General features: G+C 44.3%; 1 protein-coding gene and 1 long non-coding RNA gene across 5 annotated transcripts; both read left to right on the forward strand.

Annotated features, from left to right (window-relative positions):
* Positions 1–25238, forward strand: tyw3 (tRNA-yW synthesizing protein 3 homolog (S. cerevisiae)). 4 transcript variants are annotated; one of them, XM_086129771.1, is made up of 7 exons: positions 1–311; positions 406–463; positions 2647–2727; positions 2828–2926; positions 6984–7055; positions 24719–24852; positions 24929–25238. In XM_086129771.1, the coding sequence occupies exons 1-7, from the start codon at positions 262–264 to the stop codon at positions 25200–25202; spliced, it is 768 nt and encodes a 255-aa protein (XP_085985897.1). In that variant the 5' UTR covers positions 1–261; the 3' UTR covers positions 25203–25238. The 4 variants fall into 4 exon arrangements, with proteins under 4 accessions (XP_085985897.1, XP_085985896.1, XP_085985899.1 ...); XM_086129770.1 differs by having other exon boundaries at positions 1–463; XM_086129773.1 differs by lacking the exon at positions 2647–2727.
* LOC147195558 (uncharacterized) lies at positions 3346–6244 on the forward strand. Its single transcript, XR_015102906.1, has 2 exons — positions 3346–5240; positions 5659–6244. It is a non-coding gene; the product is annotated as an uncharacterized LOC147195558 (long non-coding RNA).
* Positions 25239–27139: the final 1901 nt, after the last annotated feature.

Genomic DNA, 27139 nt, shown 5'->3' on the forward strand with positions numbered 1-27139 from the left:
AGGAGCAGGAGTTGTGTCGATCGAAGCGTGCAGACCCCCGAGGGCGATCAAACAGAATGGCTGTGGAAGAGAAGTCAGTTTCAGAGTTACTCAGATAAGTTGCCAATGGCTTGCATAGTAAATTAAGGCCTTTAGCACGCTCAGATAGATTCCATAGATGACACTCCCGTGAGGTAGATGGCGGTATAAAACTCAACGCTTGTTGCTAACCACCATTAAATACAAACGTGAGGAAGTTAAGACTACGTTTGCTTTGAGTCAATGGTGGTATTGGGCTTCTTCACAATCTTTGCAAATGGAGAAAACCTTTCGTGAGTGGAAGAAACGGTGTCTGAACAAATGTGACATAAGTAAGAAGGGAAATGTGGATGAAGATATTGAGCATTTGGTGTCTTTGCTCAATAGCTTCGAGGAGTATTTCACCACCAGTTCATGCTCCGGACGCATTACAGTAATTGACACGGTGAGTGAGCTCTTATTGATTGTATGTTACCGAATACGGTTGATTGAGTTAACGTTAAAAACACAATTTTCTTTGTAATTTGGAAATGTCGGAAGTTATCTGACAAATGTAGAAATCACATTGTTATCATTGTTAGCAGGGACGAACTGGGGTGAGATCAATCATTGTCATCAGAGGTGGGTAGAGTAGCCCAAAAATGGTACACACTACCAAAATATAAAATATCCATCCATTTTCTGACCCGCTTAATCCTCACAAGGGTCGCGGGGGGAGATGGGGGGGAGTGCTGGAGTCTATCCCAGCAGTGGGGGTTCTGGATCAATTTCACTGAGGGGGCCGGGCTGGGGCCAGGGGTTTTGATGGGGGGGGGGGGGGGCACATTCAACCCAGGGCTAAAAAGACAGATTCGAAATCTTATTTGACTTTTTATTTCTTCAAACTTTGAAATTGTAGTCATAACATTACAGTGATGAGAAAAAACAGTATTAGGAGGGCTAAAATATCTGCAAGCGTAACAATACGCTGTGTCCATCTGTTGAGGATATTCAAGCCAGGGGATGATATGGTACCAGCCTGCCGGGGACAAAAATTGCAACTGAAGCTAGATGTTTTACATGCATACAATTATCCAAAATTTAAAAGGCAATGTATTATATATTGATCCTGTTAAATAAAAATTAAAATAAAAAGGGAGACTAAAAAAGTTACACACACACACACGCACACGCAAACATGCGCACACACACACACACGCAAATAGCACTCGTGTCGTGGTAATTTCCTTCTCTGCGGACTACTTCTCATTTTCCCGCTCATTTTTAAGTGGCGCAGCGCACCAAAGGGTCCGACTAGAATGTTAAAGGGGGGGCCACAGGGGGGGGTGCAGAATCAGTGCTACAGGGGCATTGCCCCCCCCCCCCCCCAGAACCGCCACTGTATCCCAGCCGTCTTTGGGCAGTAGGTGGGGGACACCCTGACCCGGTTGACAGCCGATCACAGGGCACACAGAGACAAACAACTCTGGTGGGGGGGGGGAGATTTGTGTGTTTGTGTCTCTAGGTTTCATTTAAGTTCCGGCGCTGAGGCTGTTGCTCGTCGTGGCGTGCATGCATATGTGCGCGAGTGCATGGTCGTGTGTGTGTGTGTGCGTGCGTGTGTGAGAGAGACTCTTTGCAGTGTCACAGTAAAAAAAATGGCTCTTAGTCTCTGACTGGTTGGCCACCCCTGGACTAATGTTTCATTTTCAGAAATTAGATGCTATTTTGATTCCGATGTACCTCTAATCAAGTGCAGCACATGATGATTGGCAACATGAAATGACCTGAAGGAAGACCTTTTATTATTAAAAAGAAATTTATGCATCCATCCATCCATTACCTGAACTTGGGGGATAAAGACATCAAAAACAGGAAATTTTAATCTATTTAAACTTGTTTTTCTCATTCTTCACATAAACGATTCACATTGGCAGGTCTGTGACTTCTTTGTGTCAGGGATATGATTGCTTTCAAACGTTTGATTGCTGAATTAGAGTCAAACGTCACCGGTATTTACATTGTGAACTGGTGAAACGGCACCCGAGGAGGAAATGTCACAGACGAATCCCTAAGAAGTAGACCGTGCAAATAAAAATAGATGGATGCTGTACAAATAAAAGTGGTGAATGGAATATAACTTAATGTAAAGCGGTAAAAGTACCATTTTTCCCCGGACATAAATACGCTCATAAAAGTAATGGATTTTCTTCATCCAAACAGTGACTTGAATCACATCGTAAATGTAGCGCATTATTACCCATATCTGTTCATTTTCAAAACTTCAAGGTTATGTAGACCCCACCTATTAAGTATAAAAATCTGATTGACTCATGTGGCCCATTTCTCCATTGTGTATTTTTGATCAGAGCACAAAATTGAAATGTGAAAAATGTATCACTTTTTCATCTTCTGAGTTTTGATTATCATTTGGAAACGGTCAGAAGAAATTCCGTGATTAGAGAGCTCTCTCTTTGTTGAGCTGAGCCACATTATCCCTATCACTTATAAAAAGCTCATTTTTCAGGAACCGTAGTCTCATAGTCTTTCAAGTCGGCTCAAGCGAAAGAAAATGCAACTTCTTCCAAATACTCTGTTTCACAATCTGATATCTCCTCTTTCCTCGTTTTGGTTATTAATCTGTTTTAGGCTCCCGAAAGCTGTGTTGCACAGAAAAAAAATCTTGTCTGGCTTTTTGTCTCACATTCAAAATGCAAAGTTGATGATGTGGTGAGTATCTTTTTTTTTTAAATGCCATCGAGCTGTTCATCAACTCAATGAAGTGAATGTTTGAATATATGCAGAGTACCGGTATGTGTTTGCGTTTCAGATGTCTGCTCTGGCCAGCTCTTGTGGAACTGCTGTGCTGAAGTTTGAGCCATTTGTGCTCCATGTTCAGTGTCGGACACTAGAGGATGCACACCTAATGGTGAGAAAAATGGCTGTTAATAAATAGGTGAAACAAAACACCGGGCTATAGACTAGCTTTTTCAGCTGGTCGCACCTGCACAGATTTGGTCTCATCCTTTTTTGGGGTGGTACATCATGACCATATTTGCTGAAACATAGTTGTCGGAACTGGCACATCATCATGTTGTATGATGTAAGATCAGCAGGGATTAGAGATAGATTTGGGAAATATTTTATTGAAACAATAACTTATATCCAGGACTTTACAAAATTTCCAAATATTTGTGTATTATTTTAGTGTCAATTAACCTCACTTAAATTAAATTTTCCAGGCCGGGCCAACTACTCCTCATTCTCTTCCATTATGCCAAGCGACTCCAGCGCCGCATCCACTTTGCGATTGGGTTCGGTCAACGCATGAGTCTTGAGTGTTGAGAACCTGTCCCAAACCATCCAGAAACGCCGGCAGCTTGTTCCCTTCCAATGAAGTGGCTTCGGCCGTCTGAATTTTGCGATAAATCAGGAAACTGCCGGATCACAAACAGCAGGATGCCTGTTATTAAAAGACCAATACCGTATTGGCCCGAATATAAGACGGTGTTTTTTTGCATTGAAATAAGACTGAAAAAGTGGGGGTCGTCTTATATTCGGGGTCTAGACAATATACCCATTCACGACGCTAGATGGCGCTGGATACCATTGATGCGAATGCTTGAACTTGACTCCCCAGGCCAAAGCGAACCCCTGTCACGAAGAAGAAAAAATAAAAATAGCGGTAGCACGAAGAAGAAAAATAAAAAATAGCGGTAAGAAAGAAAAGAGAAGAAAATGATAGAAGAGATAACCGAAAATGGAGAAACGTAGCGACAATCTGGAGAAAAGTGGGTCGAAGATCGGCCAGGTTAATCGGCAGTTTAGGAGAAGTTATGATGTCATTTACATTTCAAAAACCAGAAGCCATTCATTTACGAATGTGATTGCACTTTCATTTACATATCTAAATGTTCAGATATTAAGATTTGAATGAGGCAAAATAACATGCTTTTTCTCTCAAATATATTGTTAGAATCATTTGTTTCAGATGTACTGTAACTATTTTCTGTATAAAAATTAATTTGGTGTTCAAAAAGTCTTTTTTCAAACTTGAGTCTTGAAAAAGAGGTGGTCATCTTATAATCAGGGCCGTCTTATATTCGGGCCAATACGGTAATGTAGATGTCTTCCACATGCACTCCAGACAGTATAGTCAAGCAAACCAAACTGCACTTCTGCCAAGGATCTGAGGTGTACCCAGCAGCAAACATCCTGCTCTTTGTGTCGAAAAAATGTTATCCACAGTGCTGAGAGTCCAGCTAATTTCATGGTTTGTTTTCCGGAAGAAAAACAATACGGCAGACGGCTCGAGTATCCATCCATCCATCCATCCATTTTCCGATCCGCTTTATCCTCACAAGGGTCGCGGGGGGTGGTGGAGTCTATCCCAGCTGCCTTCGGGCAGTAGGCAGCGGACACCCTGAACCGGTTGCCGGCCAATCGCAGGGCGTACACAGACAAACAACCATCCACGTTCACACTCTTACCTAGGGACAATTTGAAGTGTTCAATCAGCCTGCCATGCATGTTTTTGGAATGTGGGAGGAAACCGGAGTACCTGGAGAACACCCACGCCCACGCGTGCCCGGGGAGAACATGCAAACTCAACACAGGGAGGCCGGAGCTGGAATTGGACTCGGTACCTCTGCACTACGGCTCAATAATTAATACAGAGATGAAAGTCCTCCGGATTTTCCCAGAATTCCGGGTTTTTAAAATTGTCCTCAATTTTCCTCCGGGAAATTAAATTGCCTAAAATTAATCCGGGTATTCGTTGACAACATTGAATGAACACGCGTTTGAGTTCGTTGTTTTGCTTGTAGCGACACCATTCGAGCAAAGCGCGCCACAACACGGTTGGTCTCTGCTGTACGTGCCTAAGCGCGAACATTTACGCATGCGAGCGTCGTTTTGGTTTCAACCAATCAACGCCAACGCAACCGACGTCAGATATCGAAGAAGCTCCGACAACAGCAAACACAAGCTACGACAACCACCATTCCCCTACCTTGGACTTTCGAAATTTCGGCGACAGCAGAAGCCTCAAAGTCCAGATAAATAATTGAATAGTGAGTATTTGAGCGCTATATGTAAAGTTATTCGTGCGTAATGTTCAAGCAGGTAGACAGACAAGCAGACTTCCGCGTGTGTGAGGAACACGTCCAAGTGGTTATGGCTCGAAGAAAAGGACGTGAACGGAGATTTTTTGTCTGACTACATTCGGAAAGTCGACAAACCCGGTAAGTCATTTTGATTCTCTCCTCTTTCACCTCAAAAGGCTTTAAAAAACAAAGCGTACGAGGGAGAAGACTGTCCGTGTTTTGTAATGTGCTGTGTTCATTATTTTACTCTGTTAATGTCATGTTCCGGTTTCGGCAGCAGGTGGCGGGCTGAGCATTCTTGCTGGCTGCACACCTGCTGCCAATCTGTCTTGATTATGCACCTGGTTTATTAGGACTGTCTTTCTGGCTCTTTCTTGCCGGAGAATTGGGATGCCGTGCCACTGCTTTTGCCTATGTGTCATGATATGGTGCAGACGTATCTCTTACTGTAGTTTTAAAACTTATTGTATTTATATTTAATTTTATGCGTCTGTGATTTCATTTCCGAAATAAAACATGCATTTATTTTTCATTCATTCTTATCATATTCTTTCAGGGCTTGCTATCTGCATTTAGTGCAACGATACCCTTAGGTACGGATCATCAGGGAAGAAGGATTTAAAAACCCACTCAAAGAAAGCGAAGCACAATGCTATGAGGAAATCCATGCAAACAAACCAGTACCTTCCTGCAATGTTCAGTGCAACCAAAGCCCTGAATGAAGGAACAACTTCCAAGGCTTCATCCAGTCTGCCATACGGAGCTGCACCTAATATATTTGACAGTAGCAGCTGCTCTGAGCTGGTTCAGCCACCACGTCCCTACGTCAGTATGCTGGACAGAAAAGCTCACTTAGAAGCGATGACACTGTCATTCACCGCAGAACACTCACTGCCACTGAGTTTACACCTCGACTCATCAATTTTGCACAGGAGTTTGGTAGAGATACCAAAGCAAGCAAAGGAATACAAATGGAGAGGACCACAGCCGACCGAGTCTGACTGCAGTGGCTCTTCAAAGAAAAATGCAAAAAAATCAAAACATGTTTAAATCACAGAACTGAAAAAAGTGATTTATTATTTAGGTATTACTTTCCATTATTATCAGGAGTAAGAAATAAAAAGTGGAAAATCTACTTTCAATTTTTGTCTGAATTTTGTTCACAGATATCACCAGAATGCACCACAGCCATCCATAAATTATATATATATATATATATATATATATAATTTTTTTCTGGGATTTTCAGCAAAGTCCACTTTCATCTCTGTTAATAATAATTATGCATTTCAAACTAATAGTAGGCTACAATGTTTCTTAAACTGCCTGAGGAATGAGGTTCTATTCGTCACATGACAGCCCACAGCCAGTCACACGTTTCGCGACTCAATGGCATTGATCAGGCCCAAAATATGCAACTGCTCCAACTGGCAATTTTGTTGTTGTTCTTCTTAGTTAAAACGCCAATAGCGTAACAAGTTGCCAAGCTGTGCAAGACATATTGAAATGCTACGGGGGCTGACAATCATTTCGAAAGAGGAAGCAAAATACATACATTTGAGGCAGCCGGCCGTCGGTGCATATATATCAATAGATGGAGCCTTCACTCTTGAGTGGCTGCCGTTTTGAAATGACACATTCTAAAATTACACATGAAGCTTGTGTCATAGCTGCTTGTCTTATGGTTGCAACAAACCAGTCTGCATGAAAATCGCAAAATAATTCAGTGCGTTAAGAGTGGAGAAGAGAGAGAAGAGTGCATGTATCGTGTTCCATCAACATACATGAATCAGCACGTCGCCCGTCAGCAACAAACTAGTTCGGCGAACATAAAATGTAAGATTAACTTTGTTTTTGCATTAACGCGTCTTTTCTGTTTAGCTTTCAGCAGCTGTCCAGTCTGGCTTCAGGAACTCTGGTCTCACTTTGAGCAAGACCGGGAAGATCATCATGGTACTGTAAACCTTCTAATTAAAAAAAAAACCACAATTGCTTGTATTACCCAATATACAGCAAAGGTTACAACATGCTATGCCTGTAAGGATACATTCACAAAAACGAAATTGCGTCACTCTTAATAAACAAACCCGCATTGCTTTAGAAATGGCAGATGCAACCATTTGAGCTCACAGGGCTCTAAAATTTTAAACTTTATTATTATTAGGCCCCAAGCAATGACTTCTGCGAAGTCTCTATTGCTTTTCTCAAAATGATTAATACTAAGGCCCCACAGGAACTCTTGTGGGCTCCCTTTTTGATTTTCTAGCAATTGTTACTATTATGACCAGGGCGCCAACAATTTTTGCTGTGAGGTCCCTATTTGTTTTTTCGAGAAATTGTTATCCATCCAACCATTTTCAACACTGCTTACCCTGAACAGGGTGGTGTGTGCTGACTTTGGGCAGAAAGCAGGGTAAATCCTGAATTGGTTATTAGTTAGGTGCAGGGCACATGTAGAGCCAAACAACCATTCACACCCAAATTGTCACTGAGTGGGAACCGATTCCACACTGCCCAGACACTTCTAGCGAGTATACTTTTACTTACTTTTCTGCTTGGCTCTCGACGAAGGCGGACGCTTTTTTGCCCTGCTCCTGCTCCGGCCCCCCCTCCCCTCCCTTGCTCGCCACTTAGTCTATGTGCTGTCTTTGTGCTGTCTTTTCCTAGCCTCCGCCGTATTTTTCATCCTAAAAAACAAACCATGGAATTGGTTCGCTGGTCTCTTGATGCAATCGACAAATTTTTCTCGACGAGAAGAGCAGGCAGTGGGGAGCCTGCTTGCCCCTCTGGACATTTGCTGCCGGGTACACCCTAGATCCACGGAGGAAGCGGAGAATGGTGTGCCTGTCAATACTGTCCGTTGAGGAGGAGGAAGACATCTACATTATCGGTCGTCTGATAGCAGGTATGCTGTAGTTTGGTGTTAGCAGTTTCCTGTTCCATCGCAAAATCCAACCGACGGGAGCAGCTTTATTGGAAGTGAAGAAGCTGCCGGTCATTCTCGATGGTCTAGCGCGAATGTCCAACACTCAGACTCAAGCGGTGACTGAGCTCAACCGCAATTGCGGTTCTGGAGCGTCTCCGTACGATCGACAACAACATGGAGAAGTTGGAATTCTCGCTTCAAAAAGGAATTGAGGATTTGGCTGATCTGCGCCAGTGAAGGGATACAGCCACGGACTCAAGGCCACCTGAAGTTGTTGGCGGCCGTCCCTCCAAAACAAACAATGCTATTTGGACCCCTTTCCCCTGGATGGAATGTATGCACGGATGCTAGTGCCCCCACCATCACCCCCCTCCTTCTCGGCCATGGACCGATAAGCCAGGACTGTCTTCATGAGCAGACCTCGACGAAGCAGCTGCGGCCTGTTCACGCATACACATACACAACCTGACAATCAAACGTGCATACACATCCTTATCATCACCGCCTTCATCGCTCCATTCTTTTTCCCCCGCGACGTAGAATTATCTGCAGAGCGCTCGGTGACCGTGCAGCTGGTCAGATAAGCTGCGTTGCGGTCGCCCCCCCCCCCCCTTCCCATCCATCCGCCCTCTCATTACATGTTCTGTCTTGTGACTTGTTGTAACTGTCATATGCTTATGTGCTAGGGTCTTTTTTTTTATCCTGGACTTAAATTATCCTCAGAAGAGGATAGTTCGAGCGTGGGTTTTTTTTTCCCTCTCCCTACCCAGTGATTTCCTTTCTGAACTCTGACTGTAAATTTCCCCATTGCGGGACAAATAAAGGATATCCTATACCTCTACACCAGGGGTCTCCAACTCGGGGCCTGGAGGGCTACTGTCCTGCCTGTTTTCCGGCTCTCCCAGCTGCAACAGACCTGATCTAGACAATCAACTCATCAGCCAGCTCTGAAGCAGCATTAGAACGATCCTGATTATTTGAAGTGTGTGGCTCCTGGGAGAGCTGGAAAACGGGCAGGACAGGAGCCCTCCAGGCCCAGAGTTGGAGACCCCTGCTCTCCACAATCAGCGACAATTTTTTTGTTTTATTATTTTTATACCAAAAATAATCACATTTTAAGGGATCTAAACATGCATGAAAACTAATCAAACTTTGAAAACATGGCTCTGCAGCGCCACCTAGAGTGGGGGAAAAATTCTGGTATGGTTGACCTTCCATCCATCCATCCATTTTCTGATCTGCTGTATCCTCACAAGGGTTGTGGCGGGAGCTGGAGCCTATCTTTTTTTTTTTTTTTTTTTTTTTTTTGTTTGTTTATTGAACATAAAACATATATACAGTAATAATTTGACAGAAAATAAGGTAGATAAAAAAAGAAAGAAATCAATCTTCATACAACACAGTTATTATGTTCAAGGGAGTAGGAAGAAGTAAAAAACTTATCTAGTCCTACCCCGTTATGTGATTGTATCTAATAAATCATTTTTATATCAATCAGAAAAGAAAAAAGTAAGAAGAAAGAAGTCTCCATTAAGGCTCATACTTTACCCTTAACCGTGATATTTTTACAACTTTTGGTTTGTATCGGGATTATATATTATACTCAGATTATATCTGAGCTGTTTTCGGGCAGCAGGCGGGGGACACCCTGAACCAGTCGCCAGCCAATTGCATAGTCAAACAACCATCCACGATCACACTCACACCTAGGGACAATTTAGTGTTCCATTAACCTGCTATGCATGTTTTTGGAACGTGGAAGGAAACCGGAATACCCAGAGAAAACCCACGCAAGCACAGGGAGAACAGAGCCGGAAACGAACCCTGCACCTCTGCACTGTGAGGTCGACGCTCTAACGCAGGGGTCGGGAACCTATGGCTCGTGAGCCAGAGGTGGCTCTTTTGATGATTGCATCTGGCTCGCAGTTAAAACAAAATATTCTCGCTTGTTTAATCCATCCATCGATTTTTTTTAAACTGTTCATTTCCTGGTGAGGGCAGCAGTTGGCTCCAAGAGCAATTTTGATTGGATAATACTGGCCAACGTTGGCCGTTGCTACGGAAACGCCCCCTTTTGATTCAGCCTGCTCGATCATGAGCTCAAAACTAATCCTAAACGAATAAGATGGCGAAAAGAAGAAAAGATAACGAGTATGGTACACTTCAGGACGAATGGACCGAAGGATTCGCCTTTGTGGAGAGAACAGGTTCTGCGGTGTGTCGAATTTGATAAAATGACAAAATACCATCGATGAAGCAGTCGAATGTGAAGCGGCACTTTGCTAGCAGAAAGGAAGCGTGCAAGCTACTGAGCAGCAACTTCGCGTATGGACCCGGCAAGATGACTTTCATTCCGACAGTTTTGCTGGATTTTAGCAGTCGTCAGGAATGGAAAACCATTCACATTAATGGTGAGTATTATCACAAAATTATTTTTAAAAATACGTTCAGAGGCTTATTATACTGCCATTTTGTTGAAATCACTTTTAAAATAGTTATACTGTATATATACAGCTTTGTTCAAAATAATAGCAGTGCAATGTCACTAACCAGAATATCCCTGGTTATTAGTATATTTCTTTTTGTTACATGCCAGACAAGTATCCAGTAGGTGCAGTAGATTCTCAGAAAACAAACAAGACCCAGCATTCATAAAAGGCACACTCTGAAGGCTGTGCAATTGGGCAAATAGTTCAAAGGGGTGTGTTAAAAAAATAGCAGTGTGGCAACCGATCTCTGAGTTCATCAATTTTGGGGAAGAAAAAAAAACAAAAACAGGTGTGAATCAGGTGGCGCCTATTTAAGGATGATGAAGCCAGCACAGGTTGAACATGCATTCGAGGAAAATGGGTCGTTCAAGACTGCTCCAAAGAACAGCGTTCTTTGATTAAAAGGTTGATTGGAAAGGGAAGAACCTATAAAAAGGTGCAAAAAATTGTTGGCTGTTCAGCTAAAATGATCTCCAATGCCCTAAAATGGGTGGAAAAACCAGAGACATGTGGAAGAAAATGGAAGAAAACTATTAAAATGGACCGGAGAATAACTAGAATGGCCAATGATCAGCTCCAGGATGATCAAACACAGTCTGCAGTTACCTGTAAGTGCTGTGACAGTTGGAAGACGTCTGTGTGAAGCAAATTTATTTTCAAGAATCCCATGCAAAGTCCCTCTGTTACAAAAAAGGCATGTGCAGAAGAGGTTACAATTCGCCAAAGAACACATCAACTGGCCTAAAGAAAAATGAAGGAACATTTTGTGGACTGAAAAAAGTAAAATTGTCCTTTTTGGGTCCAGGGGCCACAGACCGTGTGTGAGACGACCCCCCAAACTCTGAATTCAAACCTCAGTACACATTGAAGACAGTGAAGCATGGTGGTGCAAGTATCATGGTCTGGGCATGTTTCTCCTACTCTGGTGTTGGGCCCATTTATTGCATACCAGGGATCTTGGATCAATTTGTGTATGTCAAGATACTTGCCTTATGCTGAAGAGGACATGCCCTTGAAATGGGTGTTTCAACAAGACAATCACCCCAACGACACCAGTAGACGAGCAAAGTTTTGGTTCCAAACCAATAAAATTAATGTTATGGAGTGGCCAGCCCAATCCCCAGATCTCAATCCAATCGAGAACTTGTGGGGTGATATTTCTGCTTGGCTCTCGACGAAGGCGGCCTGCTCGCCACTCAGTCTTTGTGCTGTCTTTGTATGACTTTTACTATCCTCCTGCCGTATATTCATCCTAAAACAAACCATGGAATTAGTTGGCTGGTCTCTCGATGCCATCGACAAAATTTTCTTGACGAGAAGAGCAGGCAGTGGGGAGCCTACTTGCTCCTCTGGGACATTTGCTGCTGGGTACACCCTAGATCCCTGGAGGAAGTGGAGTATGGTGTGTCTGTCAATACTGTCCGTTGAGGATGAGGAAGACATCTACATAATCGGCCTTCTGATAGCAGGTGTGCTGCTGTTTGGTGTTAGCAGTTTCCTGATCTATTGTAAAATTCAACCGACGGGAGCGGCTTTATTGGAAGCGAAGAGGCCGCCGGTCTTCAAGGATTGATTATTGCGGATGTCCAACACTCAGACTCAAACTGTGGATGGGGAACATCTTGGAGAAGTTGGCATCCGCACTCTCTCTCACAAAAGAAATCGCGGATTTGGCTGATCAGCGCCATTGAAGAGACACAGACCACGGATTCAAAGGCTGTCTGGAATTGTTGGCAGCCGTTCCCAAAACATCTGCTATCTCCGCTGGAAGAATGCACGCATGAAAGCTAGTGCCCTACCACCACCCCCTCCTTCTCGGCCATGGACTGATAAGCCAGGACTCTCTCCATGAGCAGACCTTGACGAAGCAGCTGCGGCCTGAATATGTACACACAACCAGACAATTACACGCGCATACACACCCTTGAAATCACCACCTTCATTGTTCCTGTTTTTCCCCCGTGACGTGAACCTGATCTGCGGAGCGCTCGGCAATTGGCTGAGCAGCTGGTCGGACAGGCCGCGTCGCCCCCGCCCCCTTTCCACCCATTCCCTCATTACATGTTATGTCTTGTGACTTGTTGTAACTGTCATATGCTTGTTTCTGTGCTTAGGTATTTTTTCTCCTAGACCCTAATTATCCTCAGAAAGAGGATAGTTCGAGCGATGGTTTTTTTAACCTCTCCCTCCCTAGTGGTTTCCTTTCCTGTACTAAGATCTCGGGGTGCTTTACATAGCGTGTACCGACAGGCCCTTTGCACTGTATCCCATGTACGTCATTGTTTTTTCATGTTTCTTGTGCAGAGCGTGCTTGTTAAGTAATCATTTTGTTGCACGGATGTGTAATGACAATAAAGCAATCCAATCCAATATCAAAAATGTTGTTTGTGAAGCAAAACCAAGAAATGTAAATGAATTGTGGAATTTTGTTAAGCAATCATGGAGTGAAATAACAACTGAAAGGTGCCACAAGTTGGTTGACTCTATGCCACACAGATGTGAAGCAGTTATAAAAAAACTTTGGTCATGCAACTAAATATTAGGATTGCTAAATCCTACCTTTTCTTTGGAAATACAAAATAGTTTTGAGTTTGTACAGTCAACAGCAGACACTGCTATTTTTTGAACACGCCCCTTTGAACTATTTGCCCAATTGCACAGCCTTCGGAGCGTGCCGATTATGAATGCTGGGTCTTGTTTGTTTTCTGAGAATCTACTGCACCTACCAACTTGTCTGGCATGTAACAATAAAAAATATACTAAAAACCAGGGATATTCTGGTTAGTCACATTGCACTGCTATTATTTTGAACAGCACTGTATATATGTATATATATGGCTCTCACTGAAATACATTCCCAAATATTTTGCTTTTATGCCTCTCTTAGTCAAAAAGGTTCCCGACCCCTGACCGACAGGGTGCTGTTGGAAATTGGACTTCTGTTGGTCAAAGAAGAAGAGGACAAAGAAGAGGAGGACGATTGGTGCAGGAAATGAGGGAAAAGAGGAAGGTTAGAATTATTGGTCTGAGGCTATGAACTCTGAATGTAGGTACAAGGACAGGGAAAGGCAGAGAATTAGCTGATATGATGGAGAGGAGAAGAGTAGATATTCTGTGTGTTCAGGAGACAAAGTGGCAGGGCAGCAAGGCTAGAAACATTGGAGGAGGCTACAAGCTGTTCTACCATGGTTTAGATGGGAAGAGGAATGGAGTAGGGGTGATTATAAAGGAAAAATATGCTAGGCATGTAGTAGATGTCCAACACTCAGACTCAGACTGTGCTCAACCGCAAACTGATGCGGCTTTGGAACGGCACTGCAAAATGGGCAACAACTTGGTGAAACTGGAATTTGTGCTCAAATATTTAAATAAATTACGGATTTGTCTGATCGACGCCGTTTGAGAGACACAAGCCACAGGCTTCAAGGCTGTCTGGAATTCTGGGGCTGCCTGCTACCAAAAACAACATCTGCTATCTCGACCTTCCCCTGATGAAAGTACTCATGGAAGCTAGTGCCCTACCATCACCCCCTCCTTCTCGGCCATAGTATGATAAGCCAGGACCGTCTCCATGAGATGACCTTGACATACCTGTAGCAGCTAGGCCTGTCACACACACACAACCAGACGATCACACGCGCATACACTCCCTTGTATCACCGCCTTCATTGTTCATGTGTTGTGACCTGTTGTAATTGTCATTTGCTTGTGCAGGAGTTTTTTTTTTTTTTTGCCTAACTCAAACTATCCTCAAAATGAGGATAGTTCGAGCATGTTTTTCCCCCCCTCTCCCTCCCCTGTTGTTTCTTCCGACTTTCGGGGTTGAGTGAACGCTGGCGCGTCTGGCTGCCGCTGCTCAACCCGTTCTGTGTTTTATTGTTTTTGTTCCTGATTGTAAAGTGTCCTTGGGTGTCTTGAAAGGCACTTATAAATAAAATGTATTATTATTATTCCAGTCGCAGACTGTCCATGTCAGTTGATTTTCTGACTAGGTTGTTTAATAGAATATTAGACACAAACAAGATTCCTGATGAGTGGAGGAAGAATGTCCTGGTACCAATTTATAAGAAGGGCGATGTACAGAGTTGTAGCAACTACAGGGGGATAAAGTTGATGAGCCATACAATGAAGGTTTGGAAAAGAATAGTTGAAGCCAGGTTGAGACAGGAAGTGGAGATTTGTGAACAGCAGTATGGTTTCATGCCAAGGAAGAGCACCACAGATGCAATATTTGCCCTGAGGATGCTGATGGAAAAGTACAGGGAAGGTAGGAAGGAGGTACACTGTGTATTTGTAGATATCGAGAAGGCTTATGACAGGGTGCCAAGAGAGGAATTGTGGTTCTGTATGCAATGATAGTTTTACAGTTTACCACCAGCGAGTCCCAGGGACTCGCTGATCAGAAAAGTACAAGTCCCATTATGCATTTCGAGAGTCCCAAATGTTGAATTCTGAAATGGTCTACTTAATCAATTCATATCATATGATCATAACACAAACAACAACATATACATACAATTATAAACAAATGCTGCAAAAATTTAAATAATTCAGTAGCAGGCCTGAGGATTTCAGAAATTCACGGTAACCGTTTTTCGGTTCCGTCGGATTACCCAATGGGAAACCACGGTAACTCATTTTGGGTTCCGTAAACATTCATCATGGGAACCCATTTTTCTATTTTGACTGATATTCATAATCAAGAATTCTGAAACTCAAAAGTATAATGTTTCAAGGGTAAATGTTTGAAAACTATGCATTAACAATGAACATTACATCAGCAGCTGTTTACTCCAGGTTTATTCAATAAAATAAATGGATCAAAAATTGTTGTACTCATATGGCATCATGAATACAACATACCACAAAATCTTAGTATTTTTTCCAATCCCACACTGGAAAGATTAATTTACTGGTAATCATTAATACAGGTAAGTATTGATGAGGCTTGACATCCTCTTCCCAAGACGACGCATGTGTAATCTACTATCAATTTGATAAAATAATCTAACACATGTCATCATTAGTTCTATCAACAGTTAACATTAGCAATATTACACCTTGTGACGAATGTTTTATTCATAAAGTTATCATGCTACAACCAGTAAATTATAGAATAACCAATCCTGTTTCATCATATTTTTCATAGCAATTAGCCTATACAGTGATCCCTCGCTATTTCGCGGTTCGTTTATCACGGCTTCAGCGGATTTTTTTTCAAACATATTCATAAAAACAAATGTGGTTTTTTTTTAAGTCCGCAAATGGTCCGCGAGGAGCAGCGAAAGTCAGCAAAACAACAGTGAGTCACATAGAGCAACATATTCTGTACAGTACATGTGGGGTGAGGGGGGCTGAGAAGATGCAAAGCCATGTTGATTGGCTGTGCATCTTCTTTCTGTCTTATCATGTGTGTTACTCTTTGATCTTTAATCGGTGTCTAAGTGTTGTTTACGATGCGTGCTAGTGTGTGTGCGCGTGTGGCTGAGAGAGAGAGAGAGAGACGAGAGGGGGCTTATAAGAACAAAAGCAGGTCTCTTCCATCCTTAATTGTCTAATCATCCTTAAATGACTGATCATAAACACGTCTGCTGCATGGCCGGGGATCGCTGGCCTGTGTTTGTTTTGACTGAGAAATTTCCTTGTGTCCCAAAAACGCACATTATTTGGAACTGTGCATCCCGCGGGAAAATTGTGCGTCTAGGATGCGGGACGCAGAGGTAACGAGATGACTGTGTATGAGGAAGTCAGGGGTTGCAGAGAAGTACGTTAGGTTGGTGCAGGACATGTATGAGAAGAGTACAACAGTGGTGAGGTGTTCAGTTGGACGGACAGAAGACTTTGAGGTGGAGGTTGGACTGCATCAAGGATCGGCCCTGAGCCCCTTCTTGTTTGCTTTGGTGATGGATAGATGAGGTCGGACAGGAGTCTCCCTGGACTATGATGTTTGCAGATGACATTGTGATCTGTAGTGAGTAGGCAGCAGCTACAAGAAAACCTAGAAAGGTGGAGGTTTGCACGAGAGAGAAAAGGAATGAAGGTCAGTCATAGTAAGACAGAGTACATGAGCATAAATGAAAGGGAGACCAGTGGAACGGTGAGGTTACAGGGAGCAGAGGTGGCGAAGGTACAGGCATTTAAGTACTTAGGATCAACGGTGCAGAGCAGCGGAGACTGTGGAAGAGAAGTGAAGAATAGAGTGCAGGCAGGATGGAACAGCTGGAGAAAAGTGTCAGGAGTGATTTGTGATAGAAGAGTGTCAGCTAAGGTGAAGGGAAAAGTTTACAGGACAGTCGAGAGACACTAGCAATAGGCAAAAGACAGGAGGCAGAGTTAGAGGTGGCTGAGTTAAAGATGCTGAGATTCTCCTTAGGAGTGACAAGGATGGACAGGATCAGAAATGAGGTCATCAGAGGGACAACTCAGACAGGAAAGTTTGGAGAAAAAGTTAGTGAGCCCAGACTGAGATGGTTTGGACATGTACAGAGGAGGCGGCCCGGTAGTCCAGTGGTTAGCACGTTGGCTTCACAGTGCAGAGGTACCGGGTTCGATTCCAGCTCCGGCCTCCCTGTGTGGAGTTTGCATGTTCTCCCCGGGCCTGCGTGGGTTTTCTCCGGGTGCTCCGGTTTCCTCCCACATTCCAAAAACATGCGTAGCAGGTTGATTGGACGCTCTAAATTGTCCCTAGGTGTGAGTGTGGGCTTGGATGGTTGTTCGTCTCTGTGTGCCCTGCGATTGGCTGGCAACTGATTCAGGGTGTCCCCCGCCTACTGCCCGAAGACGGCTGGGATAGGCTCCAGCACCCCCCGCGACCCTAGTGAGGATCAAGCGGTTCGGAAAATGGATGGATGGATGTACAGAGGAGGGACAGTGGATACATGGAAGGAGAATGTTAGAGATGGAGCTACCAGGTAAGAGACAGAGAGGAAGGCCAAAGAGGAGATTCATGGATGCAGTGAGGGAAGACATGCAGGTAGTTGGAGTCAGAGTAGAGGATGCGGACAACAGGGAAAGATGGAAATTAATGACTTGCTGTGGCAACCCCTGAAAAGTGACAAGCCGAAAGGAGAAGATATATACAGATATCTCACCCCTGGGGTGGTGTCCGTCCCTCATTCAGCTCGGGTCCTCTACCAGAGGCCAGGAAGCTTGAGGGTTCTGCGCAGTATCCTTGCTGTTCCCAGCACTGCACATTTCTGGACTGAGATGTCCGATGTTGTTCCCGGGATCTGTTGCAACCACTCATCTAGTTTGGGAGTCACTACCCCGAGTGCTCCGACCACCACAGGCACGACTGTCACCTTTACCTTCCAGGCTCTCTCCAGCTCCTCTCTGAGCCCTTGGTATTTCTCGAGTTTCTCATGTTCCTTCTTTCTGATGTTTCCATCACTTGGGACCGCTACATCCACTACAACGGCTTTCCTCTGCCCTTTATCTATGATCACGAAATCTGGTTGGTTCGCCATTACCATCTTGTCAGTGTGGATCTGGAAGTCCCACAGGATCTTCGCTCTGTCATTCTCCACCACCTTCTGAGGTGTTTCCCATTTTGACCTTGGGGTTTCCAGTCCATACTCCGCACAGATGTTTCGGTAGACTATGCCAGCCACCTGGTTATGGCGTTCCATGTAGGCTTTCCCTGCCAGCATCTTACACCCTGCAGTTATGTGTTGGATCGTCTCAGGTGCCTCTTTGCACAACCTACACCTTGGGTCTTGTCTGGTGTGGTATATCTGGGCCTCAATGGCTCTGGTGCTCAGGGCCTGCTCCTGAGCAGCCAGGATGAGTGCCTCTGTGCTGTCCTTCAGGCCAGCCCTCTCTAGCCACTGATAGGACTTGTTGAGATCGGCCACTTCAGTTATGGTCCGGTGGTACATCCCGTGTAGGGGCTTGTCCTCCCATGATGGTCCCTCTTCCAGCGCCTCATCTTCTGTTCCCCATTGTCTGAGACATTCTCTGAGTACGTCATCCGTTGGAGCCTTCTCCTTGATGTATTCATGGATCTTGGATGTTTCATCCTGGACAGTGGCTCTCACACTCACTAGTCCACGGCCTCCTTCCTTTCGGCTTGCGTACAGTCTCAGGGTGCTGGATTTGGGATGGAACCCTCCATGCATGGTTAGGAGCTTTCGGGTCTTAACGTCCGTGGTCTGAATCTCTTCCTTTGGGCACCTTATTATTCCTGCAGGGTATCTGATCACTGGCAGGGCATAGCTGTTTATTGCCCGGGTCTTATTCTTGCCATTGAGCTGGCTTCTTAGGACTTGCCTCACTCGCTGGAGGTATTTGGCCGTAGCCGCTTTCCTTGTTGCCAGTTCGAGGTTGCCATTGGCTTGTGGTATACCGAGGTACTTGTAGCTGTCCTCAATGTCTGCTATTGTTCCTTCAGGGAGTGAGACCCCTTCAGTGCGGACTACCTTTCCTCTCTTAGTCACCATCCGACTACATTTCTCAAGCCCGAATGACATCCCGATGTCGCTGCTGTAGATCCTGGTTGTGTGGATCAGGGAGTCTATGTCCCTTTCGCTCTTAGCATACAGCTTTATGTCATCCATGTAGAGGAGGTGACTGATCGTAGCTCCATTTCTGATGCGGTATCCATAGCCTGTCTTGGTGATTACTTGGCTTAGGGGGTTCAGTCCTATGCAGAACAGCAGTGGGGAGAGTGCATCACCTTGGTATATGCCGCATTTGATGGACACTTGGGTAAGTGGCTTGCCATTGGCTTCAAGTGTGGTTTTCCACATCCTCATCGAGTTCGCAACGAAGGCTCTTAGGGTCCTGTTCACCTTATACAACTCCAAGCATTCAGTGATCCATGTATGTGGCATCGAGTCATAGGCTTTCTTGTAATCAATCCAGGCTGTGCACAGGTTGGTACGTCGGGACCTGCAGTCTTGTGCGACTGTTCTGTCAACCAGGAGCTGATGTTTGGCCCCTCTGGTATCTCTACCAATGCCCTTCTGTGCTTCGCTCATGTATTGATCCATGTGTCCACTTATCTTAGCCGCAATGATGCCTGACATGAGCTTCCATGTTGTGGAGAGACAGGTTATTGGCCGATAGTTGGATGGGACTGCACCCTTTGAGGGATCCTTCATGATCAGGATCGTTCGCCCTTCAGTTAGCCATCCTGGGTGAGTCCCATCCCTCAGCAGCTGGTTCATTTGTGCTGCTTGGCGCTCATAGAGTGCTGTGAGTTTCTTTAGCCAGTAGGTGTGGACTTTGTCCGGGCCTGGTGCTGTCCAGTTCTTCATCTCTGAGAATCTTTCCTGTATGTCTGCCACTGTTATGGTAACTGGGTTCTGTTCAGGGAGGTTGCTGTGCTCCTCTCTCAGGGTCACCAGCCATTGTGCAACCTCCTTCTCCCATATGCCTTTCCAGTACCTTTCAGTTTCCAGTCTTGGTGGGTCAGCTCTGTTGTTAGGACCCTGCAACTGGGCGTACACTTTCGCAGGTTGTGTTGCGAACAGCCTGTTTATTCGTCTGGCCTCATTCTCTTTCATGTACCGCTTTAGGCGACTGGACAGGGCTTTGAGCCTTTGTTTGGCAGTTTCGAGTGCTTCAGTTATGGTCATCTCGATGTACCTCTCGGGTATCGGCCTTTTCATCACACCTCTCTGGGCCTCCGTCAATTGACTCACATCTTTGCGAGCCGCCTTGATCTTAGCCTCCAACCGTCTTTTCCATGGTGGGTAACGTATCATGGCTTCCATGGTTGCTCTTATAGCCAAGCATCTCTAGGAGCAGTGATGCTGAAGCGTATATCAGCTCATTGGTTTCCGTGATCGTTACGGTAGGGATCGCCCTAAGTGCTGCATTCACACTTTCCATGAGACTTTCAGGTGGTACTTCACATAGCCGTTGTAAACGGTTTCTAGGTTGCCCAGCTTTCATTCTCGCCATCATGATCTTAGCTTTCAGGTCAGTTGCTGCCTCGCTCAGCATTTCATTCATTGGGGCTGGCCTTACAATCTCATCATCTGCATTCTTTGGGGCTTGCCTCCCAATGTCTGGTATGACCTCCTCCTCTGATCTGGAAGCCTGGGGCCCTTCACCATGGAACCTGCGTTGTGTTAAGGAATTATTCCACTAGAAGTAGTCGTAGAACACTGTTGAGGAATTTCACCTTGCTATGAGTCCTATTGATACTAGTCTCTGTCCTAAACAACTGCTAAAGTACTTAAAACAAAGAATGTAGGGTGAAGTTTGGGTCATATCTCCCCTTGGTTAATTAACAGCCGCCCGAGAGTTTTCTTGCCTCCGCCACCTGGTAAAAGTCCCTGAAGGCTATCAAGTGCCCTCAAAGAGGAACCCTAATCTCAAGATTTGTGGCCAGCAGCAGAGGCCTGTACTTTGTCATCATGTCAAGCAAACACGAGTCCGTACTAGAGAATATTTACTGTATATATATATATATATATATATATATATATAGTAAACATTCTCTAGTACGCTTTGTTACAGCTGCCGCTGTTGTGAAAGCGCTATATAAATCAGCATGTATTGTAATGTATTGTAGTACGGACTCGTGTTTGCGCTGTCCAATTTGTCCTGATAACAGAAATTCCTCATTTGGGAAATGAGCATGGTACATGTCCTTTATGAACCTGCAAGTATGTTGACAAAATACATGTGTAACAACACAATCAATAAAATGCAAAAATATAGTCCAAAAACGATTTATATAACAAAAACTGCAATACAGGTGTATCCAAAAAAAATCACAACAGTACAATACACACAGTATTTTAATGTTTATTTTTTTCTGTCTTGGGAAAACATCTGTCTATTTTGGATTGTTTTTTGGGATGCATTCGTTGGTTTATGACAATGTTTGCCTGCGTGTCATACAGTTTTCTTGCTAGTTGCAAGTAACCGTCCCATTGATCACTGATGTCTGGTGATTCTTGTGCATACTGAAGCATTTTTGTGGCCATTTGCATTGCTTCCTTGCTGGATGGTGGCTTGTCATCAGGAGTTGAATCGATGCCTTGTTTTTTAAACTTTTCGTAGATTTGTGTCTTTCCGACTCCAAGTGTCTTCTGGATGCTTTTTACTTTGTGTCCAGCCTCGCTAAAACGGATGCATTTCACTCGCTCCGCTAGTCATTACAGTTATTCTACGTTTCGATGCCATGATCTAGAGGACGCAAGTGAATAAAGTTAAAATCTTTCGCAATTGCAGTAAAACACACGGCAATAAAAAGTCACTTACACGTCGTCGTTTCGAATCTGATGAATGAAAACGGCGAAGCAAACACGTTTCTTCCGTTGTGTCGAGTGGACGCTGCTTTTTAAGCTCGTGCCGCGATCTACGAGACGTAAGTGAATAAAGTTAAAATCATTCACAATTACAATAAAACGCATGCCAATAAACACTCACTTACACGTCGTTGTTTCGGATCTGATGAATGAAAACGGCGAAGCGAACACGTTTCTTCAGTCGTGTCGAGTGGGCACTGCTTTTTAAGCTAGTGCCGCAAGTGAATTAAGTTTAAATCTTTTGCAATTCCAGTAAAATGCACGCCAATAAAAAGTCACTTACACGTGGTTGTTTCTGATCTGATAATAGAAAAAGGCAAAGTGAAAACGTGTCTTCCGTCGTGTCTTGCCGTCGCATCGGGTGGGCATTGCGTGTATCTAAGCTCCCACAGCCTTCCGTCTCCCTCCGGGTTACGGCTAGTGGAATTTCCGCTTACGTAAGATCCCGATAACATGTAATATTGTAATCAAAATGTTAATGCATAGGTTTTTATTCCGGAGATGGGAATGTTTACTGTATATATATATATATATATATATATATAATAAACATTATATATACAGTATATACTGTATTTTCACGACCATTCAGCGCACCGTATTGTTGGGCGCAGTCTCAGTCACGGGTGCTATTTCTGTATTTGACACATACACAAAACGCACTGTATTATTGGGCGCAGCCAGGCATGGTAAAACATAAGCCAGTTTAAACATACGGCATGCTTGGGGCGTGCCTTTAGCGTCCTCTTACACGCCCACCCTTCACTCACTGGCGACTGGTACCTGCTAGGGGCGTGCCTTTAGCGTCCTCTTACATGCCCACCCTTCATTCATTGGCGACTGGTACCTGCTAGGGACGTGCCTTTCGCGTCCTCTTAACCGCCCACCCTTCACTCATTGGCGACTGGTACCTGCTCGGGACGTGCCTTTCGAGTCCTCTTACACGCCCACCCTTCACTCATTGGCGGATTTCCGCATGCCTGTCATCACTCACGTCCGCCTTTTCTCTGTATAAACAGCGTGTCGGCCAGAAGTGCTCTCAGTAGGCTTTGGAACTCGGCGTCCTGTACATTTTGGAGAAAATTTAAGACTTTTAATGGCGCCTTATAGTCGTGAAAATACGGTGTATATATATGTATATATATACTGTATATATATATATGGCTTTAGTCAAAAAGGCTATAACCAGTCGACCACTGGGCCACTTACGTTTGACCTTGACCTCTGAAAATTGGTGTGGGATATGTAGCACCCTGCGACATACAAAAAAAAGTCCTTTGCACTCAGTCTAAAATGAACAGGGAGTGAGCAAAGTCTAATCTTGGCCCATTTTGCACATTTACAGGGGTCATACTTTTGCACCCGTGTTCTAGAGCAGATGCAATCATCAAAAGAGCCATATATGGCTCGCGAGCCACAGGTTCCCGACCCCTGTTCGAGAGGATTTATCCGATTAACTTCAAACTTGGGCTTTGCCATTTTACGACTTGAGACAACAACAGGGGAAAAATAATATGCGGGGCATCAAAATTTGGGCGCAATAATTCTTTTTTCGCAAAGTAGGAAATATTTAATCTCTCCACTGCACATGCGCCAAACAAACCCTGAACTTGACATGCGTATAAATATTCACGACATGAAGCCATCTATATGATTTTTTATACAAATAGCGCACCTAGTGATGACTAGAAATGTCTTATTTTTTAAATTTCAATAAACTACACAGAGTCCCTCAGTTGAGTCTGACAATTTGTCAGAAAAGCCTCAAGATCTTGATATTGCCCTACGTTGAACATTGTGGCGTTTCAGCGAAGGGCGTGGCCATTACGGTGTTACAAAGTCTGATCATTCGCTGTGACGATAAACGTTGCTGTAATTTGACCCAGATGATCCTATCTTCTCCAAATTATTTGATGAAAGTCCAGGCCAGAAGACATCTACAAACTTATTTTTCAATTTAGCGGTAGCGCTACCTACTGGGTAAAGGAAAGTAAATGTTTTAGCGCGGGATAACCAGATCTAATTTATATTTACTTGGAAGAGTGTTTCAGCCTTCATGATGTTAAAACATGAAGTTTTTGCAACAAGCTGTTGCCGTGGCAACGCACAGTTCACCAAGATAACGCTAAGTATGAGGGTCATGCATGAAAACTCAAACTTTGCACACACGGCCTGGCAAAATCACCTATTAAGTAATTGTCTTGCAGGTGTTTCATCCTAAGATGTTCAAGATGATAAAGAAAAGCAAAGCTTTAGTTTGCCACGGGCTGTTGCTGTGGTAACGGGCTGTTTGCCAGGAAAATTTTAACGAAACAGCCTTGGTTGAACATTCCACCGAGATCTACCGAAAGTTGGAGGTACATATAAGAGCCCAAGACCTAACCCGAAAGAAAAAGTGTCATGAGCCCTACTCAAAAGGAAGTTACTATTTTTAATTTCACTTTCAAATTTTGCTTCATTTTTGTCAAAATGGCTTTTAATGTACTAATTTAAAAAAAAAAAATCCAATTCCAACGTGCCACTACCCCCACACTGACAGGGCTGAAAGGGCCCTTGATTGCTTCTCACAGCCTGAGTTATCATTTTGGGGGGGAAAACACACACACACATTACATTGCTTGAAGATTAATTTGTTTAGCAAGTGTCCTATTTTTTTCCGGTGGTGGTCATCTGACCAGATTGAACAAAACGGTGACAATTAGTTAATTCTAGTTTCGTTCAACGACTTGAAGAGAACGGAATGGAGGACACGAGTACACGTGACTGAAACAACAATTAATCCTAACATTGCGGACCATCCGAGCACATTCGGTCAAATGGATGAGAGCATTTGGACAAGGTTGAGAGCATAAATCATTCATCATTCTAATGCATTGAACGTCTTGTGCGGTCAATGGCACTGAAAGAGTTTTAACCTCTCGTATTTTCTATCCGTAGGCAGTCCGCTCTACCCACAGCCTGGAAGTTCCGCTCGGTAACCAAGGCAAGCTCTTGGTTTCGCATGAGTATGTAGATTTCTTAATTGGGATAGCCAATCAAAAGATGGAAGAGAATTTAAGACGAATTGAAAGGTGAGTAAAGTCTTTGGCGAAGATAACAGTTAACTTTGTTCAAGTGGACACGGGTCCAATAACTTTTGCTTTCTAGGTTTTACCAGAGCATCCAGACCATGATGAAAAACAAGCAGCAAAAACTCCTCAACAAAGAAGAGAAGCTTATGAAGAAAAAGAAGAAGGAATCAGTTGTGTCTGAGCAGAGGCAAAAACTAAGATGTCAAACTGATGATTGCCAGAGCAATGGAGGCAGCAATGTAATAGGACTAGATGAAGACCTGCAATTAGCTCACTGTTTTAATAGTGTTCTTGAAAGTATATCTGTCCCTGGCACATTTCCAGGTGTTGATGGGGGAAACGGAGCATGATTGTAAAGTTTGATAAATATCTGGGGTTCCCATCTTTGTGTCTCGTCTTGCATTTGCCAAAACAACACGTCCGCAATCCCCCTGGTTAATTTCACTGCAAGGCGTCATCTTAGCAACCGATATGAGGTCGTCATTGACCGAGACTTCCCTTGCAGCCACCACTCGCTTTTGAGTGATACGCCATATCATAGTTGTTGACATATTGTCGTCGATAAAGTGGAGTATTCTGACAGAAGTCAAGAAGAAATGAGATCATGGGGATATTTCATTGTTTTAAAATCCACCAATGACAATGGTGAGACTGACTCAGATTCGTCAAAGGAAGAAAATGCCAGAGAGACGGCCGGGTGGGGAGCGCGGCTGCTGCTTGGTGATGCGAGTCGGATTCGCTCTGCCTTGCACATTTAAAGAAGTAGAAGGTGCGGCTGCTGCAACTGTACCCACCCTGCATTCCACCAAAGCAGCTTTTTCATGGACCGCAATCCTGTGCCAGTAGGTACAGTACTGCCAATAGTGATTCAGACTCGCCTTTCAACGGCTCTATGTCGCGGCTCCTCTCGCCGGAGCTAAGAAGAAGCAAATCTGCGAGCATTAGCTGAAATGGAAAATTATAACTCTCAATTTTTCGAGCTTGTTGATACATGAAACATTGTTTTAAACAATCACTTACTCAACATCAACTCCCTTGAAACTAAATAAACACACTAAAATGTCCCCTTCTGCGAGCTTTGACATTGTTTTGGGAATATTTCTGTAAAGCCAGAAGGCTATAAATAAATAATCACGAAAATGTCTCATCAGGAGACGCCTTTTTAAATATCGTGTACACAATGCAAGATCTCTCCCCTGGTCTGGCTATAGTTGCACTTGATGCTGTAAATGTGTTTGATCAAATGGACTGGCATTATTTCTTTAAAGTCCTTACCAGATTCAATCTTGGAGCTACTTTTGGATCACTTGTTGGACTCATCTACAAAAATCCTACAGCACGAATACTAACCAACAGAGTACTGTCTTCTTCCTTCACACCGGGCAAATGGACAAGACAGGATTGCCATCTATGGTCACGAGCTAAGGGTCGTGACCGAAAGAACGAGATCCCGGATACAAGCGGCCGAAATGAGCTTTCTCCGCAGGGTGTCCCTTAGAGATAAGGTGAGAAGCTCGGTCATCCGGGAGGGGCTCAGAGTCGAGCCGCTTCACCTCCACATCGAGAGGCGCCAGATGAGGTGGCTTGGGCATCTGATTCGGTTGCCTCCTGAACGCCTCCCTGGTGAGGTGTTCCGGGCATGTCCCACCGGGAGGAGACCCCGAGGACGACCCCGGACACGCTGGAGAGACTATGTCACCCAGCTGGCCTGGGAACGCCTCGGGATCCCCCGAGGAGAGCTGGTAGGAGTAGCTAGCACTGGCAGAACCAGAGGTTTGGTGCTCCCTAATGTCATTCCAGTGGTGTCCCTTTTTGGCCATTAGTCCAAACTGTACTTGCAAATTCGGGCCATTATCTGAGGAGTGGGATGGGGGAACCTTGCTCAGAAGGTTTTGCCAAGTGCCCCTTACACTGCCTTCTGCACTCCTTCATGCTTCAGTACGTTTGTGTATCATCGCTACATGATCAAACATTGGATCTTTCCTGATTTCTTGGCTGATTTCAAGTTATTCTGTTTACATGGTGGCATGGTGAGAGTGCAACCAATTTCTCAACGGTGTGACGGTGACAAGATTTTCAAAAAAGAAGCGGTTGCATTGGTGCAACCAGCTGTTCGGTGGCAGGGACAGGTAATCATCTACTTGCTATTATTGCCTAAAAAGACAGGGAGCTATTTTTTATAATCATTCAGACTCCTAAGAGGGACACTCAAGTGTTTCCATTCCGTTCCCCCCCCCCCACAGAAACCAAATATGTGTCACACCCTAATTACTGTCCACTGCATTCT

Source organism: Hippocampus guttulatus, chromosome 14 (genome assembly GCF_054856545.1).
Source record: "Hippocampus guttulatus isolate MCC_2025c chromosome 14, RoL_Hgut_1.0, whole genome shotgun sequence".
NCBI classification, from domain to species: domain Eukaryota; kingdom Metazoa; phylum Chordata; class Actinopteri; order Syngnathiformes; family Syngnathidae; genus Hippocampus; species Hippocampus guttulatus.

What these genes read in the sequence shown, in the direction of transcription:
- tyw3 (XM_086129770.1), top strand. Translation starts at nt 296, where the DNA reads ATGGAGAAAACCTTTCGTGAGTGGAAGAAACGGTGTCTGAACAAATGT. An exon ending in GCATTACAGTAATTGACACG is followed by an intron (nt 464 to 2,646) that starts GTGAGTGAGCTC and finishes AATCTGTTTTAG; the next exon opens with GCTCCCGAAAGCTGTGTTGC. An exon ending in AATGCAAAGTTGATGATGTG is followed by an intron (nt 2,728 to 2,827) that starts GTGAGTATCTTT and finishes TTTGCGTTTCAG; the next exon opens with ATGTCTGCTCTGGCCAGCTC.